Source organism: Empidonax traillii, unplaced genomic scaffold, assembly GCF_003031625.1.
Source record: "Empidonax traillii isolate 1590-97213 ecotype Southwest subspecies unplaced genomic scaffold, ASM303162v1 scaffold11:size2795301, whole genome shotgun sequence".
Classification (NCBI taxonomy): Eukaryota; Metazoa; Chordata; class Aves; order Passeriformes; family Tyrannidae; genus Empidonax; species Empidonax traillii.
Window position 1 is genome coordinate 143991 of NW_020955204.1, and position 20738 is coordinate 164728.

The following is a 20738-nucleotide window of genomic DNA, read 5'->3' on the forward strand; positions in this document are numbered from 1 at the left end:
TATGACTAAAATTACACTTTAGGATTTGTGCAAATTCTTAGGTCACAAGTGCACAATACTTTCTTTGCTTCTGCAGCCTCTCTCTTCCAGTTTCTTTCCTATACAGCTTAGTGGTGGTTCAGTTCACCAAGCTGCAGAGACAGCAGAACAGACCCAAATAAAATAGCCAGAGCTGCGTGTCAGCATGTGCAAGGGCTAGTTGCACGCTTCTCCTTGACTAGTCATACACATTTCTTGCTTTACATCACTAACTGTATCAGGAAGTGGGTTTATTTAATTTACCTCCTTGAAATAGTAACCATGGCATACCTTCTATATATTTCAGAATAAATGTGAAAAACACACTGTCCCCAGAAAGGGAGAAAGGTGGGCATTCATCACTGGCATCTCTGCAGTTCGTGATTTTGTTTCTTACCAAAGTGCACTCCATATGATTACCCAATCAGGGTTGGGACAGCATGCATTTTTTCATAACTTGCTGTTACTTACATTCTGCATTATTAACAACATTTAAAAAAAAAAAAAAGTATCCTCTCAAACACTTTTAGGGCCATATTTCCTTCAAAGTTCACAACAGAGACTGAGGGCTGAACAAGACAATGTGGTAATATAGTTTCAGGTAATTGTCATAAATGCTTTATCATTCACATTCTGAGCTGCATAACAGAAAGAAAATTAACTTATGCATCAAGTGTTTAACCTTCACAGTATCTGTGTCAAAATTAGAGGTAAATGAAAATTTGCCCTACTTAGTGCAAACAATGAATTACACCAAGCCTCTCCATATGTGTGTTTTCTTTCCTTAGATTCCATCAAATGTTTCACCAGTATCTTTCATGACTAGTATGTCCAATATGATCAAGTAAGTTAATATGGGAATCCTGAATGGTTTTGTCCACTGTATTGCTTGCATTCTCTGTTTCATAAACACTAATACCAACAACTCAACTTGAAGATTGAAGTGTCAGATATCATCACACACTGGTCCCACCCAGTTACTACACTTACCCTCTGAGGATTCTCCAGCCTTAGCAGTCATGGTTTCAGTCTTCTATGTTTTGTAGCTGGGGGTTAATAGAAAAAATACTATTCTCCTGCAAGTATTACACTGAAAACATTTTAAAATAAAAAGCACAAAAGTATTACCATATATATAGTTGTTTTTATTTTTCTGTAAATTTCCAAATGCACACACTTATTATGTATACTCACTAAATTTAAGATCCTGATATTTTATCTAACTTGAAAAACTTTATAATAACTTACTCTATTATCACATCCCATTTTCTTTAAGAGCTGTTTCTTTGATCTTTCCAGTACTTCCTTTTCTTGCATCCAATCTTTACTATAAAATCAGCAGGTTTCCCTTAGCCCACCTATCTCTTCCTACATTTTCAGACTACTTTGTGAAAATGTTCTGCACCATTCCAAAACTGAAAATGTAGCTAATAAGTTATACAGAATGATATCTCCACCAGCTCAGGTCACCACATCCCATGGCTATTTTCCTTTAGGATAGGAGTAAGCTTTCCGGATGAACAGAGGTTATTTTTCCTAGAAAAACATATTACACTTGTTTTTCCTCATGCTGCCTCTTTCTTTGTAACGGAAATTTTAAACAAGGAGTCACATTTCATTAGCGTTATTGCTCCTTCTTTACTTTACGTTGAATGCAGTACAAAAAAATAAAACCTTACAGAAAAAGCTCCAAATCAGGTTGTAATCTTTTCCTATATGTAAAAATCTCATGTATTGCATGATGCACAACTCCTAGAAAGAAATCATGTGAACATGTAATTAGCAACTCTATGAAAACACAGAGATTCAAAGGAAAAGAAAAATTCATTAAGGTATCCATGTCTGAGAACATGATTTCAGAATCAGAATAACGTTTGCAATTGAACAAATGTCTTCATAATAGAGTGGGAAATGGCATAATGTGGCACACAGTGTGACTGGCAGAACAGAAGGAAGTACATAGATGTTTTTTTTTCCCCTCCTCCTTTACCTTTAAAATCAATATATTGTTGGGTCAGGTGATCAATCATCAATCAATGACATTTTGTTTTCAGCATCATTCCTGTCTGCTGTTGGTGTTCCTACAGGACCTGAATGTTTCAAATACACACTGTTTTTTCACAGCAGCAGCATGGACTTGTAGTCTTTATATTCAGTCATTTTGCCAGCCTACAAAAATCTCTTTCTGAAATGCAAATGAAGTCAGGGAAGTGGTAACTTGTAAATTTTATAATTCAATGAGAATTTAGAAATATTTACAAAAGGTCTGTCTCCTGCGGCAGGTCTTTGACCTTGGTAAACTTTAAAGGTTGGTGAAACCAGTAAGGTATTAAAGGTTTGAGGAAAAAAACCCAACATACTACAAAAATCTAACAGTGGAAAATGCTTAGCAATTTAAAGAGAGGGTTCACTATCAGCGCTCCTAATAATTATTCCACATTTCTTACTTTGTTTCTTTCATAACTAAATTAGTAGTGCAGTGTTCATTTTTACTTTCTACCTAATGAGTTCTATTCTTCTCTTGCAGCAAAAAAAATAACTGAAAGTCCTTTAGAGATCTTATCTGAGTATGTACATTTTCAACTTCTTGCATACATACTAGTCTACAGAACTAAGGCTTTTCAATGTAATATAGTAAATAAGCTTTTGGTCATTGTAACCGTCCCACACAATTATCTCTATTCTGAAACTCTGAATTTATACTTACCAATGAAGTTTATTTGATATTTCTTTGAATGAACTAAAATCCTTTCAAGGCATTGATCTATTTTTGCTGCATGTGTATATAGTTCCCCAAACCCTGAGGCCGAGCTTCTAGGTGTTCTTATAATGATAAAAAAAACTTTTAAGAGCCCATACTCAATGAACACTATGAACAAACATGGGTATCACACAAAACATTTCCTTTTCCCTTCAGTAATCTCACAAATGAAATTATCACCATTTATTAATAGGTTGATCCTCTAGTTATCCGCTGAAAATAGCAATTACTCTGACTCCTATTACAGGAAAAAAACCAAGTATATTTGAAGTTTTTCAAATTAAATCCCATGTGGCATGTTTAAACGAAAATTACTTAAACACTAAAATGCACGCTAAAGACCCCTCTATTTCGTTTTACATGATCTGTTCAAGTTTTAAGTGAAAACATACACGAAGAAGCTAGTTAGTGCTGGAATATTTACTGGGGCTAAAAAAGCGAGATGAGTGCATATGTTAATACCATTGAAGATGAAAAACTTGTGAAGCGGAAGGAAAGCAGCAACTCCATGAGTCTATGTAGGCACTCTAGCTTTAGATAATGATTCAAGAACTTAGGATTTCTGGCTCAGGGAAGCAAAAAAAAAAATATGCAACAAAAAGTGTCAGAACTGCTTAAATCTCTTCTCTCAGATACATTATGTTCAGCACACAAGGAAATTTAGGGCAATACCCTTGTGGTCAGGAGTATCAGTAAGCATTAAAAACACTGCACAACCAAAGCAAGCTCATCAGCTGCACCATTCAGCTAAACTCAGAAGCAACCTAATGTGGAACTATCTACAGTTAATCTATGATCAAGCTACACAAATTATAAAACCAATCTGGCTATATACAATTTCTTTGGTAAGCAGATGCAGTTCCATGACCATGGATACAGATTACAATTTTTACTACCTGACTATTTTTCAGGACTATATTGGGGACTGTATTATGCAAATCTTCATCAACAATTTCTTCTAGTCTGGCTGCCGTCAAAAGGGACTTTAAAAGCAAGATAGATCTCCTAAGTGACTTTTTTTGAAACACAAGGGCTTACAACGTGCTGCTATGCTTACAGAGTAGGAAGAAGCCACCGCTAACGTTGTTCTCAACAAATGTCCTACAATGATTCAGCAACTTTTCCAGCCTATTTTTGAAAGATCTTCTAGATTGTTAAGGTCTTTCTTATACTTGCACAGACAGACCTCATTGTGTGCCTCTTGGTTAAGGAGGATACTCTTTTTACATTTAAATATCTGATAAGATTCCTTCCCCACAAGTCTTCTCCAGGATGAAAAATTCCAGCTCATTCAGCATAGCAGATTTTTGAATACCTTAATTTTATTCATGGTCACTGCATGGGGTTGTTCCTCACCAGGTGCAGGGCTTGGCACCCCTCTCTGTTAAACTCCATCAAATTCCTGTCAGCCCATTTCTCTGGCCTGTCGAGGTCCTTTTGAATAGCAGGGCTTGCCAGCCCCTCCTTTCAATTTTGTGTCACTTATAAAATTGAGGCGCACTCTTTCCCCATCAGCCAAGTCATCAATGAAGATGTTGAACTGTCCTAGGCTCTTGGATACATCATCAGTGACCAGACTCCAGCCAGACTTCATGCCGCTGATAAAAAACCTTTGAGTTCAGCATATCAGCTCATTTTCACTCCACCCCACTGTCTACTTCTCTAGTCATAGCTTACTTCATAAGTTTGTCTCAAGGATGCATTTCAGAGTCTGTCAAAAGCCTTACTAAGACCAAGACAAACAAAGTTCACAGCTTTCCTCTCTGCTGAGCCAGTCAACCTTCCAGGTTGTCTGGTTGGTTGAGCAAGACTATGTTTAGAAGTTGTTTCCCCGATTAGCAGCTCCATGACCTCCCAGAGACTGATGCAAGGCTGGGCAGTTTGTAGCTCCCAAAATCCTTGTTCTTGCCTTTCTTGAAAATAAGGATGACATTTGATTTATTCTAGCTCTTATGAATCTCCCCCAAACACAATGACAGTTCAAAACCAATTAAGAGTAACCTCACAATGACATCAGCCAATTCTATCAGCACTTGCTGAGTCAGGTGTGATCATGGACTTGCATACACACAGTTTGTTCAAATCTTCCCTAAACTAACCCTCCTTCAACAACGGTAAATCTTCCTTGTCCCTGTCTTTTCCACTGGTTTCAGAGACAGGTGAGAAATAGAAGTCTCACAGAACACATTTCCATTTTAAATTCAGGCAGGTATGACTGTTGATCCTGTCAAAGATGACTGAATATACCAGTACTCACAGTAGCTGTCTGAATTAACCTTGAATGGGGATTGTGCTAATCCTGTTTTATGTCAGATTAATCTGAATGATGAATACAATGATCAGAAACTGCAACACAGACTCTGTGAAACTTCTGGAATACGTTCACTGCAATACCATTTGAGTGGACGAGAATAAAGATGGAAAATTGATTAGCACCTTCATTGCTTCTGGTCTGAGGTTATGATCAGGAATTAAACTCTCCGTGTTTAATAGTGCAGAGAGCATTATCCTGCTCAAATTATGTTACCTCAGTGGGCTCCTCACTTAATGCTATGGAGAGGAGTATCTTTTAAGAAGAGTCTTGTCCTTGTCAGGAAAGTAATATTGCAGTGCTTTGCAGGAGAGCTGTATGGCTTAAATAAAAATTAAATAAGTATTTAAAAACTGGGGGAAAAATAAAAGGTATGACAGAAATTGAACCCTTCTGTGGCAAAGTGGAAAACAGACTTTGTCTAGGGGGGAAAAAAAAAAACCAAACCACAAAAAAACAAACAAACAAAACACCCAAAAATATCCCTTCTATAGGATTTTCTGTTCGGCAGCAAATTGTTTTTCTGAGAATTGATTATTCTTAGAATAATCTCAACATTATTCAAATAGCGAGCATCCAAACACTTAAAAACAGGGATAAGGGAGCATGCTAAAAAGATTTATCTTAAAAGGGATCCACCAACAAGGCATAACAGGTCAAAAATGACAGGTAGCAAACAAAAAGAAAACATTTTATCTATCACACCTTATCTTTGGAAGAGTCCTAGGAGAATGAAGTATAAACATAAAGATTCTACTCAATTCAAAATAAATCATTCATTAAATATCCTCAAAATCTCCCTTAAAATTTAGTTTTTACAGAGATAGTTGTCACAAGTAAACAGACGTGAGAAACTTTCCATTTTTCAAAGAGCACACTGACTTAGGATTTTTTCACAGGACAGATTGTTAAGTTTATCTGCTAAGATGCTGTTTTTCTTTCAAGGACAAACAAAGCAAACAGTACCTCCCCCATGGCTATGGTAAGTTAATTAACCTATCATTTCTAGAATATAATAGCTTGTCAGCAGAAAAGGCTAAAATTGTGAACTGACTTCAATAAAGTTCCCCATTCCAGATGATAAGTTTCTTTAATTAGCATTTAAGCACTACTAGGTAGCCTTATTTGAATGGTCCAAACGGCTTTTATTAGGCTTGATAGCCATTGGGGTATAAAAGGAAAAAAATATCTTACATTAATCTTTGTCTTCAAGACATATTCTCAAAAGAGCAACTACCAAGCTCTTAAATGCAGTCAACAGTAATTTTTTTTTTCATGTGCACCTACAGTTAGGACCTCAGTGTTGTGTAGGTGTGTTTAATGTAGGGTTACACTGAATGAAAGTGTAATCAGGCTATGACAACTTTCATTTTACTATGGTTAAATTGCTGTTGTTACCCTACCTGGTGCATAAAAACTATCTGAACTATGTCTGACTGAATAATTGACTCGAGTACAGGTAGCAGACCATTGAGAAATAGTCTTTTTCTACAGTTCTACTACCCTCTAGCACTTATGGATTAAAGCACTATTCAAGCAAAACTGTATTAATTTATAATTATCCAGCAATAATGATTATGTTTTCTTTTTTGTTTGAGCATGTGTCACAAAATGTTTTCATCCTCACTGAACATTAGTCACACACCTGCTTCTCTGAGCTGTGATGCTGGGGGGAATCATTCTCCAAGAGGGGTTTAATATGTGCTGAAATGGGAATGCATATCTGTGCCTTTAATTAACAAGGTAAAATGTAATAATACAAAAATCAGCTAAGCCCTCTTGGAAGCTGAAACCTAAACATAAGTTCCCTTTCAAACTAAATGAGTTGAACCACTTAAGGCCATTAAAAAATAAGGATCAAAACCAGCTACAAGGACTTTTTAGCTGCAAGAGAGTGCACTATCAATTAATCTTCAGGATTCAGAATTCTTCCTCCTCTTTGACGTGTTTCATTTCTATAAAATCAGGATCCAAGCATGCAAGAGTGGTTTAAATGCTTTGTGCTTTTACCTGGCACATGCAATTCAGTCTAGATTTCACAATCTCATTCCTAATATATGAATGCTACCTTGAAAAAATAAACTAGCACAGTCAATAAATGATGACACAGTACGAACTCAAACATGTTTCACTGATTTTAAGGCTTGTATTACACACTGGCAGGTTGGGAGTCGAGAATTAGTCCTGCCACTAACTAAATCTAAATGATGTCAGGGCAATTGCAAACAGAGATCACCACCTGATGACAGTTTTATTCATAACACTTAAGACAATTAGAGTCATAGAATATATGCTCAAATTAGGCACATTTCCCAGCCATTACAGCCTTATCAGGGTCAACTTCTAGAGAAGTTGATAAGGGTCAACTGAAAATAAAGAAATAAAGAGAGAAAATAAAGAAATAAAGAAATAAAGAGAGAACCATAGTATGCATAAATGATAATGCAGTCGAATAAATTATACTGGAAAAATGGTAAATCAATCTGAATATGAGACAGATTGTTACAACTTCAGAGAAGAAATTAGCAAGCTGCAATAGATAGTTACAACCATACCTACAGGGACAGTTCAGCATGCATAGAGGTTACACATACCTCACGTCATAAATCAAAATTTATTTTAGACATTTTATTCACTAAAAATATTAACAGCTTTCTTCATCCATAATTAGTCTCAGTCACCAGAATGCTATGCACTTTGTGCCTAAAGATAAGTATGGTTAAGGGATTGATGCCTCTGTCTCCCTCTTGTTTCCTGAATTCCCTTTCTTCACATGAGACTGCTTAACATTCAATTTTTATTGTAGACACCTGAAAAATACATGCAAAAATCCAAGGGTCTCATTAAACATAACACTAGGTTTCAACTACCATCTCTGATACCATATTGTCTAAGTGCAGTCTCCACCAAGAGACTGCAATTCGAGCTTCACGTATGCACAAGCTATTGATATAACCATATGGAAAACAAATTTCTGGGGCTTCTTCTCTAACCACAAGAATATATGGAACAGTGCTGGACGTGAGATTTTTATAGTACAACAAAGCAAACTGCTAGCTGAGTTGCATTTAGCACATCTTCCCTAAACTTGAGTAAAGATTAAATTAATTTTGACCTTCAAGTAATTAAATTCTCAAAGTAAGACTCTCTGAGTGAAACTCTCTGAGTTTCACTAATTTGCACAGTTTAATTCTGCTGAGCCAGAGAGGGACTTCTGTAACTTCTCTCAGCGACGTGACTACATTGCAGTAATAGCTACAGCAAGTGGATGGCTGGTACTAATGGAGACAAGATTTTGCAGTAGTGCTAGAATCACTGCAATTTCTCTGAGCCAAACTTTGTATCTAGTTCAATATCATGAGACTCGCAGTTCAGGTCTCCCTGGGACCTCATGATAATATAATTTTTAATTTAATAAAAAAAGAAAACTAACATTGCTTTCAAGAAAATAATTGAGCAGGCTCCAGTTCCAGTAAGATCAAATTATAAAGCTATAGGGATCTTGGAACCAAAAGGATTGGGGCTAAATGGGAACAAAGATTCATCATTTACACTGCTATCTGCACATTCAGGGTAGTCACTGTTGTTTGTAAATACCTGTAATAAGGGAATAAATCCTAAACTGAGTGACTCAAGTTCTCCCATAAAAGCACTCAGTCTGCTCTAACAACATTCTTGCAAAATACAGTCTAAAATAACATAGATAGAATGATATACATACCCATTCTAGAACATAGATAAACAATCTTAAGTCAGTGATGGCTAAAACTGAAAAATGTCACAATGAATTTGGGAACTATAGTTAAAAGCACTGCTAATAAACATCTCTTAAACATGACTGTGAGGGAAATAACTGGCAGAGGAGTGTTCTGTTTTTCTTTTCTTAAACCCTTAAAAAGAGCTATTACAGTCCTAGAGTGCAGTGGTTGATAACTCAAACACCCACAACACCACAAACCCAAGAGTAGAATAAATATGTAAGACAACTACACACTCCTAAAGTGTCTTATTTTTTTCCTGATGTGTTGCTGTAATGTGCATTCCACTGGGGCTGGGCATGCACTCCTGCACCCAAAGTCAGAAATCGAGACCCTTCAGTTCATAAGTACACTTCAGCCATTTATGCATCGTGTAAAGGAATTCTTTATCATTATGGACTTTGTAAGCTACACAGGAATATGAAGCAAGGAGGAAAGTTGAAAAAAAAATGGAATACCTTGGGGAACAGCATGTTACCAAGGTAAATCTGTTAGACAGAGGCAATTAATTTTTCTCTTTCTTGACCTGAGTATTCAATTGTTATTTTATCCCAAACAATAAATGAATGAGGTAAGAAATCAGTCCTTTTTCAGTACTGATGGAAGGAATGACTAACTAGAAAACATACTCAGAACAATGCTTGTTCAAAATACTTCAGATAAAGATTTCAGAGAAGTCTATGTTATTTTTTTGCACTTGCCAATGAGAAAATCTGGTGAAAATTTTTGGACATGCTGGAATTACACCAGGCACTTCTGTCTTTGACCAGTCACAGCACTGCACTCCACTCATATCTAGTGTGACATTTTCTGGTGCAAACTAGAAGACTTATCAGACTCTTAAAAGAGACAAAATTTGAACAACTTTATTCAAAACCAAGTCAAGATTAAGCCATTATTACACCTGAGCACTGTATATTTATCAGTATTTTCAGAAGCTTTGGTTAGGATTTAATTGAAACTCTATAATGATGAAACACAGAGATTATGCACATGTATCTCAGGGGGTTCTGATACCAAAACTTCCAAAAGTCTGTTCTAGCTACTGCAGTCTTAAAAAACATATTTATCACAAAAAGATAGACAACACATGCATGAAGAATATTGCAAAGATAAAATTTTAGAAATTTTATTAAAGTATAAGACAAAGGATACTGCTTTTTAAAGGACAGAAGAATCTAATTGCTTTCATGAAGTAAATCCTGGGAGTGCTCCAAAGCTTACAAGGAAAACTACAGCCATTATCATCATAAGATGCAATTAAACAAACAAACACACCCCCCCTTTTATTTCCTTTTCTTTTTTAAGATATTTTTCCTGATGTTCAAATTAACCTTTTCTTGAACACAGCCTGGATAGGTCAGAAATGCATACAAAAGCAACCTTACCAGATACTGCTGAAAAACGTTACAGCGTGAAACTAACACTTTGTCACCAGTCAAAAAATTACCATTTTTTCCCAGAAAATGAGCAGATAATTTGAACTACCCTGTGAACTCTGTTTGTCTTTTTTACGAAGAAATTGCCAGTATAAAGTGCTTTACCTAACTTCATCCTCAGGCAAACATGGATTCCAAGCTTTGAAAAAGAGGCTTGTTTCCCTTCATTGCAGATAAGTAGCTAATCGATGCTACTGCTGGAAATAAGGATCACTCATCTAGGGAATTTCCTCTTGTGATTCCTGGAAAAACATTTTCTCCAGTTGCAAGCATGCTAGAGATACTTAAATTCAGCACTGACATGATAATCTGATGATGCACGCATGCATCCATTCCAGAGCACCAAAAATACTGTATACAGAAGGAAAAAGTATTTTGGAACTTGAAACACTCTTGTCTGCTTCTGTAGCATACTGCTGTTATATTGTCATAAACAAAGAGAATCTTGACATATGTCAGGAATTCTGAGATCAGCAACATAAAATTCCTCAAATACTAATAATGAGAAAACATGGGCACTGTTCCCCACGCACACTACTTCGAAAACTAAATCTTACCCAGACAAAATTTGAAGACTCCAGATCAGACACTTTTCACTGAACTCAATATGAGCATTTTTGTCCAGTAACATGTTCTTTTCTTAATTTAAGTGATCTGGATGGGATCCAACTACCCTTTGAACCTGTGTCCAGTAGTAAAATGTAGTTCACACACTTTATTATTCAGTCATTGAGTGTGTGCCATAATAAACAAGCAAGAGACTTCAAACTAAAATAAGGAAACGTTGTTAGTCATAGCCACTGTTCTTTAATAAAAACACCTCAGTTAAAATGGACAATGATTTCACAAATCATTTGCTAGCCATACGGCTATGCAGTAAACAGTGATCACTTTGTACATCCTGTGACATCAAAATGATTAATTGACATATCAGCATATTGCCTTATGCACGAACAGCTGTTCCTACACCTTCCAGATGGATATACTTGAAGTTCTATCATTCATGTTACATACCACCCACTAGTGGTTATCTGAAAACCTCAAGATGCAAAAACATTAAATAGTATAACAGAATATCAAGGCAATTTTGTATTAAGATTAAAAATGTCTCGAGATAAACTTTCATATGGTTGTTCTGAGATGCAGTCTGCACACTGAAGAGTCTGTCCAGTTTCCACAGATGCTAATTAATGCCAATTTGTCACAGATAAGCAGCAACTCAGATGAGCTGTTAAACCAACAGGAGAAAACCAGGGGAAAAACAAATTATAATCCTGTGTATTTCTACTCTGGCATTCAGAGCAATCTTCCATGCAGTTCTACTTTTAGGAACTTAATGAGCTTTGTATTTTTTATCATGTTTGTGTTAGGCCTAAATGACCTACTGGTTTTGGAAAAGTTTTACTCCTAGAAACCTTTTTGTCTATTGTTTCAGGACTAAGAAGTCTGAACAAAAACGAAATTTACTTTTTTTTTTTTCTTCTGAGAACTTAAATTCAAAAATGTGATATACAGAAGACAAAATTTGATGAAAAAATCAGATGTGATAACTTCTTTGCATTTCACTTTCTGTTTTCATTTTTTGTGCATATGCAGGGTTTTTTTGAGATCTACGTGAACAGAGTAGAAGGCCACTGTAGATAAGAAGAGACAGGGAGGCAATCAGTTGGAAAATAAAAAATTAAGTTGGCACCAGTGGTAGAGAACTTGCTGGAGAAAATATTGCATAAACGAAGAGATTAATGGACATTGTTGTGCCTTGTTCTAGCAGCACGCTTAGAAAAGTCATTTAGAATTCCCTTTCAATCAGCCAAAACTATTGCCTTGTATGTCTGCACTGCAAGATAACTTTTAAAACAAAGCAAAGCTGGATAAAAGAGACCTAGGCAAAAGAGTGACAATGTTGGCAGAAAAAACTTGTATCACTTGGAATTAGCCCTACCTAGTTCTTATGGACGCCATATGCCTACTGTCAGGAGGGGTCACCCCTCTTTCTCAGACAGCAACCAGAGACAGAAATATTTTGCAGAGCCTTAAAGCTTACTTTCAGCATCAAACTGTCATCTACAGACAACAGTAGTAAGCTACTTGCTGCAGAAGAGAAGTTAAAATCTACCTTGTAGATTTGTATGCCAGCAAAGCATATCAGACTCAAATCAGTAAAGAATGACTTTATTTCCTTTTTTTCAACCATTGTGTGTGGTTTTACTAAAAAGAAACCCCTTAAGCAAAACTTTGAAGAGGGAATAACAGCACTGCACTGAAAAACTCCAAACTGTTTTACTACAGAGATAGTATAGCAGAGCATCTTTATTAAGATGCATCTTATTAGAAAGGAACAGAATGTTCTGGAACCAATGTCCATCCAGCATGAAGTCATGACAAAATAAGGTATGTCTGTTAAATGAATCCTTAAGGGGCAGCCCAAGAAGAGAAAAATAACAAGACCTCCAGTAATCACATCGGCAGATAAACACCTTCATATCAAGCCAACCATTACCTTGCTCACATCCTCATCTTCTGGAGGTTTCTCCAGACTCTTCAACAGATTTTATCCCTTCATATGAGATATATAACTGTGTATGCATCTTATCTTGAGAGCATATTCCTACAATGTGTTTTCTTGAGAATGAAAACAGGCATCAGTAAGCTCTAGACAGTTCAGCAAAAGGTGAGAAAAGCCCATTATTCCAATGGTCCTTACACTTACTCTCCCACATTCAATTTTAAAAGCACAGAAATAAAGGATATACATTCAAGCTTACTGCCAAAATTCTCATTGACTAATATTTACCAAACCAATCAGTATGATTATGAACCTGTTCTAATTCACAATGGAATAGATTCAGCATATGCATGGTCAGTTATTAACTTCCAAGAGAAGGACTGAGAGCAAAAAAAGTACACAACATAATTTCTTAAATCACTGTGCTGTTTCAGAACCAAACATACAAATTTGCTATCAATAACATTCAGAAACATACAAACATCAGCTAATATGAATGAGTGTAATAAAGAGTAGCTCATAACACATTAGCAGCCCTAAAGAAATACATTTTGAGCAGGTAGATGCATTGTAACTATCCTTCTGTAGTATTAATAAAACATTTTTCTCTGTTGTATATAAACAAAAGACACAAGTAAGCAAACAAATCCATCAAATCTAAATCTGTTACATGAAGTTCATTAGTGCTAGCCTCTGCATAATCTCTACTGATGTAGAGGTTAAAAAAACGGTCAAGCCAGCCCAACAAGACTTTTCTATCTTTGCTGAATAATTGAATAATAGTCATAAGCAACAATCATTTGAAGAAATGCTAATGCACAATGAACTCCATCCCGCAAGTCTGAACTTATTGTGTATAACAATTTTATTCTCAAGTGAAAACAAAATTTTACAGATGTTACAAACTGGCCACAGATTTAGAATTATAAACTTGTCTCAGTTCATTCTCCAGCAATAAGCTGAAGTAGAGAAGCAAACTACTTCCACCAACTAGTTAATTGCTTTCCAGCATCTGCGTTAGACACAACGCAGGCCCAATTCCTTCCCATTTACAAAGAACAAAGTAGGATGTCCTGGTTTTTGATCTCCTTCCACTCTTCCAGAAATGTATCAACAAACATACTTGGGCTTCTTTTGTAGACAGTTGAATTGCACAGCAATCTTAACATTCAGTGGCTTCTCACAGCTGGGCTGTAATATCCTTGTGGCTCTGTTTGCAGTGCAGTAATTGAGAATACTGCAACTGTATTATAAAAAAACAACCAAACAAAACCCCACAAAAACCAAACCAAGAACAACAATAAAAAACAAAACAAAACAAAACAAACCCACCCACACACACACACAAACAAACAAAAAACCCCCCCCACAAAAAAACCCAAACAAATCATAACAAAAAACAAAGGAAAAAAACAACCAACCAAACAAAAAAAACCACTAAACTTGCCAGAGAGCAGGAACACTAAAACCAAGCTAAAATAAGGTTGAAGAGAAGAAAATTATCCATATGGTCCTGTAAAAAGACAGCATTCACTTTGTGTCTCCTGCAAACTAAGCTGCAAGCATAAGTGTATAATTCAAGCACTAGGCAAAAATGAGCAGGGAATGCCATACATCTTTCATCTAGTCAAGATACTTGTCATGCTATGAGCTGTAAACGTGATTAAATAAGAAATTTCTATGTCTTGTAAGCCCCCTAAACACTTCTCAGGCACTGAGTGTTTACTCTGAATCCTTGACTATACCAATTAAGGACAAAACAAAAAAAATGCAATTCATTAAAAAAATAATCTGCCATTAATACAATTTCCAATGTTATTATGAAAAAACAAATACAGACACTTGTTACCTCTTGGACTCTCAGTCAAGTAATGACCATTAGGCAAGGAAATTAAAATATGCAAAGAAGAAAGGTTTGACAAAGGTTCCTACAACCAAGGTAGGTCAGGATCAGATGCAAGTACGCAGCAGGGCTATGGGAAGAGTAAAAAAATTCCATAGTCTTCGGGAAACATAGATCTAGCTGATTCTATTAAAATGGTGCAACTGAAGGATGTTTTTAGGGCAGTTAGAGGAAATGGGGGAAGGTCTATGCAGGATAGTTGAGACTTTATCTCACCATGCTTCAGAAAACCTTTCATAAATACACCAAAATGAAAGCAAAATCTCAAGTCTGTATGAAGGGAGAAAATAATGCAAAACTGAATGTAAAACCAGTACATGTGTGTGCCAGTAGTTATAAAACATGTATAGTCCAGTGGAGATAGCTCCTTCCCTCAACAGCCTTTCCTAAGGCGTCAGCCTAAGAGTGTGAAGTTAATTTTGAGCAACGGCAAAGACATCTTTGTGCAAACATTGTCGTGACTTTGCTCTAGTCCAAACCTGCTTGATTTGCAGTGGCAATAGGATTCTGCTGACAAGATGAGTCAAAGGAAACAAGCACACAACACAGAGGAATTCCACTGAACAGCAAACATGGTACCAAAAGGCGTGAACACATCAGTGGATGGGATTCTTTAGTAATGCTGAAAGACTTCTGTCTTACATATTTAGATTCTGGAATAATTTTGTACACAGTGAATGCAACCAGTGATGCATTCAAACAGAACTAGCAACTTTTTTTTGCAGATCTGGGAATTTTATACTATCCTCTTATTTGTATCGTGCAGTGCCACATTTCATGCTTTTTAGACATGAACAGGATACTATGAAGTCTAACACAACCTGTATACAGTTGATATTCATACATAACTTTCTTTGCTTCAGTCTTGCTCCAGATATGCTTGCAGGTACATATAGAGGACCTTGACAAAAGTCTGTAGACTACAATAACAATTCTAGTGTCATCTTAGGGAAATGGAATTTTTGTGAGTTTAAAATGCAGTTTTACTTCAATATAAGAAAGCCACACAACCTTTTGCCCTTTGACAACCTGATCCCAAGCCACCAAAATAGGAATAAAACTGTAATATACACAGTACCAACCAACAATCAGGATATGACCAGCATGACATTGATATATGTGACTGGGAGTTGTATTAGGCAAAATCAAAAGGAAGGTAGCAAATTCTAAGTATTTCTGGCAAAGCGCAGATTGATTTCACTAGCAGAGGTCCTTAACCCAGTATTGAAATGCTTATTTGTGTTTTTTTATTAGATTCTCTCCTTCCCATCTCCCAGACTAAGCAAATTGGTTTTGCCTGCATTCCTCAGACACACTAGAGATTACATTGTGAAGATACAAACGACCAGGAAAAAACGAGCCCAATTCACTGTTTGGAAAAGGTTCCAAAAGGTAAGTGCTACTCCACTTGCATGAAAGAAAACCTCCCCTTATCAAGAATTTTTCACAAAAATGTTCTACTTATTTTCTATTATGTTCCTAGCTCAGAAGACAAGATCCTTACTTTATAATTGCATACCAAAGAAACATAAAACCTGTTATGGAGGAAACTTTTACATTGTGAACATCTCTGTAAGAAAGGTATCACCACTTCTCCTTTCTGAAAAACTGAATTAGGAGAGAAATCTTTCTGGTTTCCTTAAAATTCAATGGTTTCCTTCAAGTTTCCTTAAAATTCAGTGATAGATGGGATAAACAAAAGACTTATCTGAAGATAAACACTTAAAAATATTTTAAAAATTTTAAATAAAACATGATCCTTCATAAGCAAATCCATAACACTCAACAGTTCACATGGGCAGGATGTTGGTAGAGAAGGCTTGTAAACCCCATGCATTTTGACCACAGGCCAAATCAAGGACAGAACTCAGGTTGGTGGTAGCAGCAAACCTCAGATGATGACCCCAGGTGCACCGCTGTCACAGAAGACTAGTTAACTGAACTACTCAGAATAAATTTCTTGACTGGTAAGCAGCATGTAGAATATTCAGCTTCCAGAGACTACATTTACCTGGCAAGTAAGTTTTTACAGAGAATGTGACAGTGATAATGTAAAATAGCAAAGAACAAAAGAGTGCTGTTCATATTGTTTTTATGTACACAACATGCACACACACGAATACAAATGTTTCTTAAAGAGGAAAGTTTAATTAAACAGTAGTTAAGAGAGTATGAAAGTTCTTTGTTTTATGGATGTCTGAGAAGGTGGTTTGGTATGAGGCAAAAATTACATGACTGGACTGTTGCACAGCTACAAGGCAAACAGAAGAAACATGATGTACACTTGCTTCCCTGCAAGCATTCTGGCTAGTATCTTAATGAGTTCACAACCTTCAAAAGATTCAGCTTTCTTTCAGGTATTAAAGACAAAATTTTTATCTTCTGTTATTTCACTTTTCTGTGAGCTACAGTTAAAATCTGGGGTTCTCTCTTCCACTTACCCATGGATGTTACATGTTACCTGGACTCCACTGTAACCGAGAATAAAGTCTCAAATATTCATTTTGTTTAATGTAAAACAAATTCAGTTTTAGTGTACCAATGTCCCAGGATTTCAAGACATAATTAATCGGTAGTCTTAACTGAAAGAAATCTCTAGAAATAGATGCATCTAGCAAGCAGAGTATTGCTAGATTTCTTCCTCTGAGAAGTACTGAAGTAAAAGCATTACAGGATCATACTACCCAAGGGAATAAGATCATAGCATCTACATTAGTACATTTCTGAATTATTAACAGTAATTCTATAATTTTGTATCATTTCATGATCATTTTCTCAAAGATGATGACCTAGTTATTTCTTAGGTACTCAGAATATGTAAGGAGGCATGTGTACCTTGCCAGTACTTTGTCAGATATAGTCTGCTGAGGAATTGCCACATTGTATAGGTACATCTTCTATAACATCAGTGTTTTCAGTTCTCTCACTGCCATATCAGAAGATCTGCTCTTGCCTTTAGACTCATCCTAGATGTTGTGTTATTTATCTTCTTTAGTGGTATTTTCAATTAAGTTACCTGACTATGGAGGAATTTTCATATGTTCATTTATTTGTGAATCATACTCTAAGAAATGAGCAAGAAATTATGAGCTCTGAAGTCATAAGTAAAGAGCATAAAAAATAAAACGTTTTCAATATCTATAAATATCAAACTGATAACATAGTATTTGTGGAGAAACAATTAGATTAGTTTTCACAAAGATATAATAAATTGATTTAATTGTTGAGGAAGAAACGTGCATGAGTCTGGATTATTTTTTTTCAAATTGAAAAAGAAAGTAGCAATAACTTTACTTGTACAATTCAAAATAAAATTTTTTAAAAATTATAATTTAGCCTACCTTAACTCTGAAATTCCATGTTTGCCTAAGTTAGTGGAAAATTTATCAGAATCACTTAAGACAGGAAACTAACATGAAACCACTTCTAGTTCCAAGATACAGAAACACCAGTTAACCCTAGGCATCTTTCATCACGAAAATTCATCATCTTTAGCATTTCTTGGTCATTCTTACTCATTTGCCATTATCCTTCAATCAGTCTTCAAGTCTCATTTGGTATCTATGCTCATTTTTACTATGACGTCTATTTAATAGTACGATCAATGTATCTTTTTTTCCCCGCAGAAGTATTCAACTTAGATTTTGTTACTCTCTTTCAAGACACAAAGCAGTTTTTCAGTTAAGGATCACATTACTGGAACGGATCTATGGGATCACTCCTGCAAGTAATGTCAGAGTACCACTTTGTAATTCCTTCACATACCAATCCAGCTCCATTTCACCACTATTTCATTGGAAGCCTGCTGCTGAACTTCACACTGCCAGAGATTTCCTTTTATTTTTCAGCCTAACATTTATTAATGGTCAAGCACCTCCATTCACTATGTTAACACAGTCCTTCATCTATTCATAAATATAGCTAAATATATTTTTGCTTTGTTAGGTCAACCAGCCACACTCTTTTAATCTTTATTCACGTGGCATTTTCTCAATCCCTGAACAGTAAACATTGTCTGCACTTCCAGTAATCCAGACTGGATTGCACTAGAACCTATAAAAGGCTATTAATATTCTTCTTATTTGGAAACAATCTCTTGTTATCTTGCATATTCTGTATATATACATATATATATACACACAACTCCTGAATCTATAAATTTGTTTGTAAAATTGTTTTGTGAATTGTCTTTTCTTAATAGAGAGCTGACTAGCAAAAGATTTCAGAACACTAAGAATTACTAACAACCTCATGACATGCATAAAAATTCATCCTTGTGTATATTTTCCTCAAACCTACTATTTTTGGGGGAAATTTTTTAAAGTAGTCCAGATTGATGGGTTCTATAAATGGGATAACCTGAAGTATTTTACTTCAAAGTAACTACATTCAATGCCAAAAAGATAAGAGACCACCTATAATACCCTAAAATCTGGATTAATTTCAGAAGAGAAACATAGAAGGTAAAAAAATAGTGCTAAAGAGTAAATATAAGAAATTTAGTTGCTGAAGTCAGCCTGCTGTTACCTACTGTCCACAAAACTGAGCAGCACTGTGCCACTACACAATTATTTTACTACATAAGTGTTTTAAAATTCAATGAAATTCCAGTTACTTTTTCCCTTTTTTGTGGGTTTGGGGGGTTGTTGGGGGTTTTTTTTCAGTCAAAAGCAACGTTCAGAAATATTATCACTATTAAAGAATCTGTTCATGGCATTGTTTACAAAAGTTCCTAACAGACAGTGACTATTTTATTGTTGAATTTATCCTTTATTTTATTAATGATGAGAAGTGATCAATGAAATGCTAAAAAAAAAAAAAAAAACAAACAACAAACTTGTAAAGAAATCTACTCTGAAATCTGAATCTTGTTTGAAGCAAGTTCAGTGGTCACGGTAACACCAGATGAAAGTTGACTCTTGCCCATTGTGAAATAGGCATGGCTCTTCTAAAAAGGTCACAAACTTTTCAAATATAGGCACCATGTTTTAAATTTTGCACATACAAAATATGTTCATGTCACTCATATTACACAATGTGGCAGTGTTATAAGTCTGAACATTATTGTCAATTAATGGCAGAGAGAAGAGCCCAAAGCTCATGTAAAACTAATGACTGGGATAAATCCTGAAAAGAGACAAAAAGTATAAAACAACAGTTTTCCTGTTATATGTGGGTTTGTGTGTGCATGTGTGAGAGTGCATATAACAAAAATGTTTAAGAGTAAGTTCAGATAATAGCCCATCCATTTGTTCTCAGCTTCTTATCCAGTTTCATTGCAAAGGCTTTGATTTTAACTCCATGTTAAAATGCAAATTCAAATCCCATATAAACCATTAGTTAGTGTGTTGTTGACTGGTTTGAACCAATCAAAATGGAGAATTACTGCTGAATGTCTTCCTTTTAATCTACTTGTCAGCCTCTGGATATGTAGGATACTTGACTGTCTCAATTTTCTCCTTAACTTTATAGGATGGGTACAGGCCTGTTCTTCCTAATTTCCTATTGATGCCTTTTGAATAACCATCCCAGTGATTTCCAGCTACTCCAATTATATCTCCAGGTTCCATGGGAATTTCATCAGCAGTTCGTGGATGATGAGCATAAATAGCAATCTGGTTGTGAGCATTCTGTCCCCCAAAGTAGTAGATATCATCCAAAGAATGGAAATATGCTGAAGCATCTGGATGCAACGTCTGCATAATTTCATAGGCAACTCGACAAACCTTAGAAATAAAAACAGAAGAGAAGTCATTAACATTGTGTGTGCCTGCAATATATCACAGAAATCAGCAACCTGTGTATGGTAAGTTTCCCAGGAAGATCAAATTTTAGAATGCCCAAGTTAAAAAAGAAAAACCCTAATCAACCAACCAAAAAAACCCCACAAACAAACAAACACACACCAAAGCACCACCACCCCCAAAACTGGATATTTGCTAACAAGATGCATGAAATTTTGCTTTTTAATTAATCCTCTGGTGATCAGATTTGGTAAACAGATAAAAAAATTGGTAAATTATTAGAACCAGTCAACTCTTC

The 20738-nt window shown here is 35.7% G+C and overlaps 1 protein-coding gene and 1 long non-coding RNA gene across 3 annotated transcripts in view; both read right to left on the reverse strand.

Moving 5' to 3' along the window:
- Window positions 1–1291: 1291 nt before the first annotated feature.
- LOC114059459 lies at window positions 1292–9162 on the reverse strand. The gene is made up of 4 exons (XR_003571667.1): window positions 9085–9162; window positions 8812–8852; window positions 5307–5404; window positions 1292–1345 (listed from the first exon to the last, which is right to left on the reverse strand). It is a non-coding gene; the product is annotated as an uncharacterized LOC114059459 (long non-coding RNA).
- A 9342-nt stretch (window positions 9163–18504) lies between these two features.
- Window positions 18505–20738, reverse strand: part of FUT8 (fucosyltransferase 8) — a 92384-nt gene continuing 90150 nt past the window's right edge. For both annotated transcript variants that reach the window (XM_027885911.1, XM_027885920.1), the window contains one exon: window positions 18505–20422. In XM_027885911.1, the coding sequence (XP_027741712.1) occupies window positions 20105–20422 (318 nt within the window). In that variant the 3' untranslated portion in view covers window positions 18505–20104. The remainder of the gene's footprint in view (window positions 20423–20738) is intronic.